Source organism: Pseudorca crassidens, chromosome 11 (assembly GCF_039906515.1).
Source record: "Pseudorca crassidens isolate mPseCra1 chromosome 11, mPseCra1.hap1, whole genome shotgun sequence".
In the NCBI taxonomy this organism is placed as follows: domain Eukaryota; kingdom Metazoa; phylum Chordata; class Mammalia; order Artiodactyla; family Delphinidae; genus Pseudorca; species Pseudorca crassidens.
In genome coordinates this window covers 69,257,443-69,270,097 of record NC_090306.1, presented here as the reverse complement: position 1 = coordinate 69,270,097, position 12,655 = coordinate 69,257,443, and the positions used below count along the sequence as shown (strand labels likewise).

Sequence of the window (12,655 nt, the reverse complement as noted above, 5' to 3'; positions counted from 1 at the left end):
ATTAGTTCACTCCACAGTTTTGCGTAATATTGCCCTTGTTCCTGTGTTATTGCAATCTTTCTAATCTTAAACATGGGATTATGAATGGAGTGTCCATCCATATAAGTTAATTGTTTTAATTGTTTTATTATTCCAAGCTAACCATGGTAATGTTATCCTAAAGGTCCTTGCATAGAATTGGTTACCATCATGATTTCTCTCATCCTATCAGTTAAATCTGTTTCTTCTGGGGTGGTATAAAGTGTTTAACGTAAAGTGAACCGGATGACAAGCATCAGAACATCTGTCTTGTTTGCTTGGAATATACCTTTATTTTCTTTAATATGGTATTTCAAAGCTCTGGGAATGTGTGCATGGAGAATTTATGTGTACATTTGGGTGAGTGGATACATATGTGTGCAAAGTGAGCTGTCTCAACATATATATTTAACATCTATTTCCTAAACCGCTACATGGCATTATTTAATAAAAACAATATGGGTTGGTAGTTAGAATATCTGGATTTGTTCATTCTTCTTTTTGTACATTTCATTCAGCAAAGACTTGCCTATTATGTACCAAACAGTGCACTCAGCCCAAAGTTGGACTGCTAAATATACAACATATTAACTGTAAGAATCTGGGAATGAGAATAAAGATTTTTGAATTATCAGGACTAGTCAGCAAGTCAAAAAGAGATAGTTAATATTAAAATGCAATCCATGAGAAAAGAGAAGCAAACCAGCCAGAAGAGAATCTTTTTTTTTTTTTTTTTTTTGCGGTATGCGGACCTCTCACTGTTGTGGCCTCTCCCGTTGCGGAGCACAGGCTCCAGACGGGCAGGTTCAGCGGCCATGGCTCACGGGCCTAGCCGCTCCACGGCATATGGGATCTTCCCAGACCGGGGCACGAACCCATGTCCCCTGCATCAGCAGGCGGACTCTCAACCACTGCGCCACCAGGGAAGCCCCAGGAGAGAATCTTTAAAGCATTTCCCAAATATTTATTGGATGCCTATTCTATGGCATGCATGGTACTGGTTTTTGTTAGGGACAGACAAGAAGTTCCATATAAGCCACAACTTTTGCACACTAAGGAAGCTTCTTTTACCTCAAACTTTAGCTAGGAATTATGCTTCCTGATTTAAAAAGTAAAATTCAAATTCTTTATGAGCAACTGAGAATTCTCTGTATTCTGATGCAATAGTTCTAGTGCAGAGTATCTGAGAACATATATGGAAACTGGACAGTATATAAGATTTGTCCAGAGTGGAGGTATTCTGTTTGGTAACAAATGGCTAAGAATTTTGTCAATTTGTAAGGAAAATTGAAACTTAATGTAAAAACTGTACCATATAGTACAACATGTAGGGCATATTCTGGTTCAAGTTCAACATATAATACTATATATGTAGTTATCATGCCATAGAATGGACCTCCTACTTCTCTACTAACTCTTTTCATGTGTATAAAGTCAGAGCTCTGAAACTTTTTCAGATATCATTATAAAAACCTGAGCTATGTGGGCATCTGGTATCCAGAGTGGTAGATGAGGAAATAGCATCCTATCATAAAACTTTAATGTGATTTCTGTAAAATCAGACTAATGACATATATTTCAGAACATGTAATAAACTTAACATAATGTAATGAAATTATTGACTTGTAGAATTTAGAGTTCTAATCAATTAATATTTTTTCTGCTAAAGGGCCAAACAAAACAAAAAAACTCAATGCTGAATTTCATACAATTAATATTTGTAATTTAAGCATAAAAATATTCATAGGCTACCATCATAATACATGTAAACATTTGTGAAAAATGTGGTTCAAGAGGGCTTCCCTGGTGGCACAGTGGTTGAGAGTCCGCCTGCCGATGCAGGAGACACGGGTTCGTGCCCTGGTCCGGGAAGATCCCATCATGCCGCGGAGCGGCTAGGCCCGTGAGCCGTGGCCACTGAGCCTGCGCGTCCGGAGCCTGTGCTCCGCAATGGGAGAGGCCACAGCAGTGAGAGGCCCGCGTACCGCAAAAAAAAAAAAATAATGTGGTTCAAGAGAAACCAGAGTGAAAGAGAACAAAAAATATGAAAACAAGATAGCATTTAAAATTTTTCTAAGTTGAGTTCTGAAGACAGTATACGTGCAGGTATGTATATGTATGTGTACACAGGTGTAATGTATATACACATATCTGTGTGTATATATGTACATGTGTATAATTTACACAATATATGTATATACATACATATATAGATACATATATAAAACTTTATGAGATAATGTAAAAATATAACACATTATTATCAAGATATGGATTCAAGCCAAATTTAATATTTTTGTTTTGCTATAAGTGGAAGCTTGTCAATTTCAATTTCCATATGCTTGATTTTTTTTTCTTGGTCTACATGGTCACAAATCTTGAGGGATACTAAGAATTGTCTTTATTTGGGACACCCTCAGTGAATGGTTAACTAGCTAAAAAAAATTCTTGAACTTGGCAAAAAGTCTCTGAGGCATTAGAAGATTTTTTTTAATTGAAATACTTTAATGCAAGATCTCATTGCTAGACTTGATGACACCTGTTACGTTGAGCATCTCATTGGCATGGTACAAAATGCTGTTTCCCCTCAGTTCACCTGCCTTTCATTTCTGTTCTAACTGTAATAGGGGTCTGGTACATCCTCTCCCTTCAATAAAGATTTGTTGAATCAATGAGTGAGTGAATGAATGAACCAACCTTACAAACTTGTGCACAGCCAGCTGTATCAGAAAGTAGGAAACTCAGAAGCAGGATGTAAAAGTTTTGGCTATCTGTACAGGGTCATCTTTGCTGCGTCCTGAAAACTTCATGATATAAATACAAGGATACAGATATAGATAAAGGTGCATAATTATGAATATATATTTAGATAGATAAATAGATGATTGATAGATACATGATAGATAGATAGGTAGATAGATAGATAGCAATATATACTTAATTATCTTCCATATGTCATCCATATGGATTCACTAGGATGTATTTCCCATCTGGGCTGTAAATTTCACTCCATCTGGCATGACTTCTAACTGGATGCTTGGCTATAAAATTCTTTGTTATAATGCTGTGATGAAAATTGTATTGATATCTCTCCTTTCTCCTTTCCTCTTCCACCTCCTCCCCGTCTTTCTTCCTCTTCTTCCTTCTTCTGCACTCTCTCTCCTGTTCTTCATCCAGTATGGCACTTTCCCCCTGAGCATTTATTGGAAACTAACAGCAAATGAGAAGCCCTTTTCAGTGTATTCCTTTAACTCCCCAAATTCTTATGATTGTAGCAAATTTTTCAGCTTGTTATCCAATACCTATAAATGAATGAAAGAAAAGCTATATTGAATTGCTTGTCTTGAAGCAGAATATGTCTAACAGTTATTTGTTGAAAAAAAATTATGTTGAAGGGATATAAAAATGTTTGTGCTTAATCTTCCTGACAGGATATGAAATAGTAGCTCTAACGTATTTTTTTTTTTACATCTTTACTGGAGTATAATTGCTTTACAATGGTGTGTTAGTTTCTGCTTTATAACAAAGTGAATCAGTTATACATATACATATGTTCCCATATCTCTTCCCTCTTGCGTCTCCCTCCCTCCCACCCTCCCTATCCCACCCCTCTAGGTGGTCAATCAAAACTACAATGAGGTATCATCTCACACCAGTCAGAATGGCCATCATCAAAAAATCTAGAAACAATAATTGCTGGAGAGGGTGTGGAGAAAAGGGAACACTCTTACACTGCTGGTGGGAATGTGAATTGGTACAGCCACTAGGGAGAACAGTATGGAGGTTCCTTAAAAAACTACAAATAGAACTACCATATGACCTAGCAATCCCACTACTGGGCATATACCCTGAGAAAACCATAATTCAAAAAGAGTCATATACCACAATGTTCATTGCAGCTCTATTTACAATAGCCAGGAGATGGAAACAACCTAAGTGTCCATCATCGGATGAATGGATACAGAAGATGTGGCACATATACACAATGGAATATTACTCAGTCATAAAAAGAAACGAAATTGAGCTATTTGTAATGAGGTGGATAGACCTAGAGTCTGTCATACAGAGTGAAGTAAGTCAGAAAGAGAAAGACAAATACCGTATGCTGACACATATATATGGAATTTAAGAAAAAAATAAAGTATTTTTGAACTTTTTATAAAACCAAACTGATAACATACGTTTCAGAAGGCTTAAGAGTAATTATTCCCGGAAGCAGAAGGGTATATTATATGACTTCTGGGAATCTTCTCTGTAAGTCTATTAAAAACAAGTGTCTGGCTTGAAGACTTTTATTTTACCCACTTTTTTAAAAAGTGTAATTTAGTTATCCTTTTGCTTTTTCATTTTCAATTATTTTCTGTAAAAATTCAAGTGCTTGAGATAGCTGGCATTAAACCTTCTAGAGTTAATATCGTTAATTTACTTCTGTTGGTGAAAGATATATCTTGAGAGATTTTAGGGAGTGGTTTGTGTGTAACAATTGAAACAGACATGTTATTTACCCATCATGTGTCAAACATTGGCTGAAAACCAGTTGCTACCATCAGCACGTTACATTTTGTTTTACATAGTAATACTGTACTTTCTTTACTTTTAAGTTAATAATTAAAATAATCTTATTTTAAATCAGAGACAATTAAACTAAGTATGAAATTTCTTGACAAGCCACAGCCATCCTGGAAAGCTATTTGGAAAGCTAACCAAAAGTATGAGAATATGCCTCTACATTTCATAAGTTTTTATTTTTTATTTTATTTTTTAATTTATTTTATTTTTGGCTGCTTTGGGTCTTCGTTGCTGTGCGCAGGCTTTTCTCTAGTTGCGGCAAGCAGGGGCTACTCTTCGTTGCGGTGCGCAGGCTTCTCATTGTGGTGGCTTCTCTTGTTGCAGAGCACAGGCTGTAGGCATGCGGGCTTCAGTAGTTGTGGCATGTGGGCTCAGTAGTTGTGGCTCACAGGCTCTAGAGCGCAGGCTCAGTAGTTGTGGTTCAGGGGCTTAGTAGCTGCACGGCATGTGGGATCTTCCTGGACCAGGACTCGAATCTGTGTCCCTTCCATTGGCAGGCGGATTCGTAACCACTGCGCCACCAGGGAAGCCCTCATATAATTTTAGAAGACAAGTATGTTCTAATTTTACTTGATTTCATAGGAATAGGGTGTTCATAGACTGTCTCTTTACTAATTTCACTTGAGCAAATGTTTCTATATGAAAACAAACACACACCTAGCGGACTTACTTCTTATGCCCTGAAATGTTTTCAGCCATATTTTCCCAACTGTTCTATTTCTATGCCATCTCATATCTTTTCACACATGGATACTTCTCTTTGGAAAGACTTCAACCTCCTATTTTGGCGAGGGTCACTCTGATACATCCCTTGAATTAGATGCTTTTCAAATGACCTCACTTACTCTCCTTTAGGTTAAGTCAGTCGTATTAATTAAACTGCATTTCAGTTGTCTTGCTAGTTAACTGTCTCTTACTAAATGATGTTTCTCCCACCAAATTTAAAGTTCCTTGAGCACAGATATTGTGTCTTTTATAGGTATGCCCCTAGCATCTGGAAACAGTACCAGGCATCTATAACCAAAATGGATAAGGTAGGATTCTGTATCCTAGCAATTTTCAGAACTGGGCACCACTTTTATTATTGCTACTAGGCAGAGAGAGAAAGTTGAGTTGTCTCCAAATAGACCTTCAGAACAATGAAATAATGTTATTATCATAAATAGCCTACATAGAAAAAAGAAAAGTTTGGGGAAGAATATATACTTTGGCAATTTCAGTGACATTTAGAATAAAGCAGTATGCTTAAAATAATTATGTATTAACACTATTTCTCCTTCCTCATTCTTTCAACATTAATTCATACTGCTTTCCTCCCCTCTCCACAAAAGAAATATGAAAAAGAAAGAACATATATTCTTATTGACCAAATACTTCAGATTTCCTAGCTTATATAGTTTGCTGGATTATGCAAATTCAGCAAATATATGAGATTATTCCAGGAATATGTGATATTATACCAGAAATATTTGATTTATTGTCTATTCTACAATAATAATAAGAAATATAGTGAGTCATTTGATCTAAATTATACCAGAACCAACTTACACGTAAGCATAAAAGTAAATGGGGGTTATAGTTGTACCATAATAATCTACTTGGCAAACAAATTTTTCCTTTAAATCCTGGGTTCCCAAGAAGCTTCAGGTTTGTTTTTGAGACATTTTTTCCACTCACAACTCTTGAGAGTATGAGTTACATGGTCCCACCCACCATAAGAGGAATTATGATCCCAACATTAATTTCAAGGGGGAAGAACCAAAAATTTATATATACATCACTGATAACCACAGCTAATATGTGTATATAGTTACTTTATTTGAGAATCAATGGAATAAACCCCATGTGGGCTAAGAAATCAGAAGGGTAAAAATGATTAATTTGAAAAACAAAATAATATGGCCAATTAAAATAATAATGGAAAACATGACTTTTCAAGTAAACTTGCAGTGATAATTAGAGTTATAGTTAAGGAGACTAATCATTTTAGCAAATAATACATACTTTATACAGGAAAAAACATTTTTTAAAAATAATTATTTGTGCTTAAAGAAAAAAAGGATGGGAGCACATCAAAGGGTAACAGGATCCACCCTGAAGGATCTCCCAGTGGCCAATGCTGGGACAATTTAAGCATCAAATAAATGGTATTATAACCCAAAGTATAAAATAAATATACCTGAGTCCATGCCAATATAAATAAATGATCGAAAAAATAATCGGATGAGAGAAGCAAATCTTCTGTACAGAAGAATTCCGTGTAACATATGTACCTACTCCCACCTCCAGGAGGTAAAGCTCAATTTCACCCCTCCCTATCACTTCTTTGAGAGCATGCTAATGACTAACTTCCAAAGAACAGAGTATGGAAAGGGAAAAATAGTAACTTTACAGTTGAAAAACCTAACAAATATTACTTTAACCAAGTGATGAAGGTTAACATCGCTAGTAATATGTGGATATCATGTACACCCAGTATGATGTGATGAGGTCACTTCATTAATATGAGGTGATGAGAAAGTCACTTCACCCCTGTGGTATTCTTTTCCAAAACCCATAACCCTAGTTTAATCTTGAGGAAAACATCAGACAAAATAATATAAGCATCAGATCAGGAGATATCCTACAGAATACTTGACCAGAAATTCTTGATAGTCTTCTAGAGACTATCAAGATCATGAAAAACAAGGAAAAGCTAAGAAGCTGTCACAGCCCAGAGGAAACTAGGGAACCATAGAAACTAAATAAATGTGGTACCGTAGATTAGAACCTAGGATAGAAAAGGGACATTAATGAAAAGACTAGTGAAATCCAAGCAAAGCCTAGTTTAGTGAATAGTAATGTACCTTATCAGTTTATTAGTTTTAACAAATGTACCATAGAAATGTAAGATGTTAACAATTACATAAATTGGGTAAGGGATATATGGGAACTCTTCATACTATCTTTGCAACTTTTCTATAAATCTAAAATTATCCCCCAATTGAACACTTATTTAACAAGTTATCTTCTGATTTATTTAGCAGCTTGCTAAGTAAAAAATTACCTACTTACATAATTTACCATAATATAGGAATCCCATCTAAGGAAATGAAAATTTTTTCTACTTCTTCCCCATTGATATTATAAATTTGAATCATGACTAGACAATCAAAAGTAAAAATGAATAATAATTTAAGTTTTAAGAGCTCATCACCATCATATTACTTTTATAGTCTTCAGGTTCAAAGGAGGTGGTTCCTGGTTCTTGATTGTAAATAACTATGTCATCTTAGATACGTTCACAAAGACACCACTTTTGGTTCATTCTAGTCTCTGTCCTCCTGAAGTCTCCGCCTTTGAATGATGTGTAAATGGAACATTTATTTTTACCTCTAAAAAGTGTAAAGTCATCTGAATATGATCTTTTATACAGACTGAATAATCTGTGTGAAAAGACATAGAAAAATGAACATGCATTGCAACACAGCCTAAATATTTGTAATCAATATTTTTAGATCTTGGGTCAAAAATTTTCATGTATCTAAAATATGTTTTATTAATTGCTTTCTATATACATGAGTTAAAGTTGTAATTATTTAAAACACATGTATGATACTTTTTAAAGCATTAATTGTGAAACAATTTTTTGAGTTAATGTGGGGGAAATAAGAAAACAATGATTACATTCATATTCATGATGTTCTTTAAGAGTTTAGAAAAGTAAAAATAATTGAAGCATTTTATTTGATAAAGTGCCTAGTATTATATAGCCTTACTGAATTATATGCCTTGCCCCTGTCCTAGCCAGCTAAAATATGACTTGATCTATACATTTTAAAAAGAACTGTTCATTAAAAAAAAAAAAAAAGGCTTTAAAATTTAAAATCTCGTTGAACAGACTGGGATTAACAAAGAGATTTAGAAACAAACAGAAATAATCATGATGAAATAATAATTTGTTACTAGATACAGTTTTAAACAGTATAGGAAGCATGCTTCAGGTTAGTCAGAAGAGGTCCTCTGAATTACACTGTGCATGCTTCCCTGAAATGAAACTGTATGTTATTGGTTAACCAGGATATTTAGCATAATCACTCTGCTAGACTGTGGTGGAGGGAGGTGATTATCACTGAGAACAGATGGGCAGGTCCACAGCACTGCCAGATTCTGCACAAGCTCCATTTATTGTTGGTTCTTGCTTTTTTTCCTTCGGTGTTTAAATTTTTTTTTTAAACATTGTATGTTCTAAAGAACTAGCTGCACAAAAGGTCAGTAGCCGATGACCTTTCAGCTTAGATTTCAAATGTAGGAGAAAGATTCAAAATGCTATCACTGTGTATCTAAGAAGGATGGGGCAGATTTCATTTTACCCTCTAGCCTCCCTCAATGCATGCACGGATTTATCTGTACGCTAAGCTCTCTGCTCTGCATCTCTAGCTCCTTGTGGATTATATTGTCTCTCTGATCAGAAATGATTTTCTCGGATATGAACACCGTTTCTGGCTCCCCTAAAGTGCATCCTCCTAATGGGACCCGGTTTTACACTTTTCAAGTAAGTGTGCTTTAAATGGCTTCACTACTTAGGAAGTTAATATATAGTCAAACTTTTAATAAAGAGAAAAGTAAGGGAAGGAAAACTGCAAAGTGTGAAAGTATTAAAGGGGATGTAAGAGATAGATAATGTGCATGTCAGTTTAATCTGTTTTTTCTTATATGGAGATGAGATGGCGTTAGGATTCTCTGTGAGTTCAAGCAAAATAATAGTGAACCCTTAATTTTCACAAGGATTCTTAAATCTGCTACAGTATCATCTTTTGAGAGTTTATGAGTTATTCTCCTGAAGTTGTTATTTATGGATGTAATATGGTGAAAATTACAGAGTTACTTCCCTGATATATCACAGAAAGGGCAGAATTAAAAGACATTTTAGGGAACTTTGCAAACTATGTTCTCTGGGCTTAGAAAAATGTTTTGTATTTCATATACATAGCTTAACATAACTCCTGTTATTTAATTTTGTTATGTGTGCAATATACAGTCAATAATACAGTAGCTTAAGTACCAGGTTTAGTATGCTTTTCAATTTGAGATAAAGTAGAAACTCATTAAGATGGAAGATTTTGTGTTATCAAAAAGTCAAAATAATTTACAATATAAATGTAAATATGAGTTACAAAGCTGTTACCTACTAAATATATTTCAACTGACTGTGAATAAATCAGTCATCAGTCTAGAAAATGGTTGTCTAAAGTAAATCATATTCTACTTCATTTTTATCCTCAAATTGCATTTTTCAGTACTAAGGATTACTTTGCAATTCAGTCATATCATCATTAGATTAAAAGGAAAAATGAAACTCTTCTCTTCGTATATTTTACACTATGGGAATATAAACAGCCTAACATTTAATTATTTTAGCTATATAGTTATAATGCACTGAAAAAATAAGTGTAAAGACCTAGAGAATTAATATAGTATAAGCAGCATGAATTCTTTTGAAAGGGGGCTCTGAATAAATGCACATCTGATTGATTAAAGTCTCTTGCCTTTGCAAACTATAGCAGTAGCTATAATTACTCTCTCCCCCCCTTCTTATACTTCTGTTTTTAATTCTGTCGCCTCTCCTGCCTTACACTGATGTCTACTGGTAGCGCAAGTCTGTGCTGTTACAGAATATATTTACTTCCCAGTGGCGATCAGCTTATTGTGGCAGTGACTCAGAATGCAATTGCCCCAGGGCTGCTCTACAGAATTATTACTTTTTTCTTCTCCATACACTGAGATATAAACACTCCTTACAATATATCCCATAGCTGCCTCTTAGGGGCAGCTTTTGACATTGGGTATTCTGCTTCAGTCTCTTAAAGTTTAAGGGTCAGTGAATTCCATAGCTCAGTCATGACACAGGCTTTTTACAATTCTTTCAGTAGATCTTGCTGACACATTTCCTGGCAGGTGCTTTTCTTTGAAAACACACTAGAATGATTTTTAACCACTTATTTTTTTGTTGATGTTATAACAATTCATGTAAAAACACTAGGATTTCAGATAAAATAGAAATGTTGGCAAATATGAACTCTGTTCTCCTACAGTTTTAAAATCAGAAAATGGTATTTGATCCTGACATTCATGATAACAGGCAATGTGTGTTTAACTTTTTGTTGCTATTGTTTGTTTTTGCTTTTGGTGGAAGAGAAGGAAGAAAGAAGGATGGTTTTTAAAGCATGAATATAAAGGTTTTTAAAAGTTGACTCTTTGCTTTTATTTTCGAAGGACTGAATTAAACAGAATTATTTTTCTTATATATATATATATATTAACCTGTTTAATGCGGTATACTTTCTTTGGTTGAAATACTGTCATGAGAAATGAGATGCTGTAAAAGTAACAAACCGTTCGTCAAAAAATGTATCTTGTGGAAATGATTAGTTAAATTTTCAAAAGTGGTTCTCATTATAGAATGGCATAAATGCATTTCTGAAATGATTCTGCATCAAGGAATTGAGATTTTAATGCTTACTTTCTTAAAATTATTCTTGCACAAGAGTTAACATATGCAAAAACATTTAAGATAGCTTAGCATGAATGATACTGAGTTTCAGTTCCATCTTCTCATCAAATGTTTAAACTAGCTTGTCATTTTTGCTGAAATTGTACAATATTAAATTTTAAAAGTAAGATACAGAATGTATTTGACCTGAAGGGTTCAAAGGTAAAAAGACAACAAATAAGAAGCTGAAGGATATTCTAATTACAAGCCTTTCTTTTTCATTGTATTTTAATTTAGCCAAATACATTCATACTTCTACACACACATGCAAATACTATTTTGTATAGACTAACACTTGATTTAAATTAATTTCCTTATAAATGAGACCTCACTTCAATATTCCGTGAAGATAATTGTGTCTGCATGTTTCTATTCAGAGGTTCTTAGACCCTGGGTGATGCCAACACCCAATTTGCACTATATATTTTGTGCATAACTTATCACCCAAAATCAAATTTTAGAGTATAGTTGCCTAGAATGATTTTTGATTGACGAAAATTAAAATTAATTATAATATTTGTATGTATTAGAGCTGTCAATTTATGGGGCTCAAATATGTACAAATGGGAAACCTACCTTCAAACAAAATTATATTTTATATATATATATATATATATATGTGAATGCAGTAAAAATTCTTTTAAATTTTATGTCTATAAAAATGATGTCCCACAGCTCGGTGCTTTGTGACCACCTAGAGGGGTGGGATAGGGAGGGTGGGAGGGAGGGAGACGCAAGAGGGAAGAGATATGGAGATATATGTATATGTATAACTGATTCACTTTGTTATAAAGCAGAAACTAACACACGATTGTAAAGCAATTATACTCCAATAAAGAGGTTAAAAAAAAAATGATGTCCCAACATCATTTCACATTTAGCTCTATTTTTGCAAGCAAAACCATTTAATAATGCTTTACTAAACTTCTAGATTAGCTAATCATGACTTAATTTGTTAATTCTCCCAGAGGTATTGATGAGCAACACGCTACCCCCTCATTTCCTAGAGATTAAGTATCTTCACCTAGACATTTTCAAAGTCTGCCCAGTCCTAAGATTTCATGGGAGTTTGTCAGAAGTTGCTAGAGACAGTAGGGAAGAGGAATACATTCTTTTGAGGTTCTTAATGTTTTCTTATTCTACATTTACCTATTTTATTCATTGGAGCTTTATGCAAGCTTTCATGAACTACAACAATAACAAACAGTATACTACTATCAAAAACAAAGCAAAAGTGGTTTGTAAACCACTTCCTCAAACCAAAGGAATATATTTCTGATGGGAGCAGTTTTGATCTATTGAATCCACAGAGCAATTATTTCTGCTTAGAATACATTTCTTTGCCATTTCATCCTAGTATTAATAACATTAACTGCCAAGAACGTGTGTAAAAGTCTTTGACTGTTGCCCCCTGGTATCCACTGAAGACAAGAGAAAGACACTTTGTCACAAAATATGGAAACACATTAATCTGCCATTTCCATGTTTAAAATACTTTATGGGGGCTTCCCTGGTGGCGCAGTGATTGAGAGTCCG

The 12,655-nt window shown here is 34.4% G+C and overlaps 1 protein-coding gene across 19 annotated transcripts in view; it reads left to right on the top strand.

Moving 5' to 3' along the window:
* PPFIA2 (PTPRF interacting protein alpha 2) overlaps window positions 1–12,655 on the top strand; it is a 476,082-nt gene that overhangs the window by 132,900 nt on the left and 330,527 nt on the right. For 3 of the 19 annotated variants that reach the window (XM_067697452.1, XM_067697455.1, XM_067697451.1), the window contains exon 1: window positions 8,708–9,121. The exons of 15 other annotated variants lie outside the window; for them this stretch is intronic. In XM_067697452.1, the coding sequence (XP_067553553.1) occupies window positions 9,041–9,121 (81 nt within the window). In that variant the 5' untranslated portion in view covers window positions 8,708–9,040. Of the gene's footprint in view, window positions 1–8,706; window positions 9,122–12,655 lie in introns of those variants that run through there. One more of the 19 variants, XM_067697450.1, reaches the window with a different exon arrangement.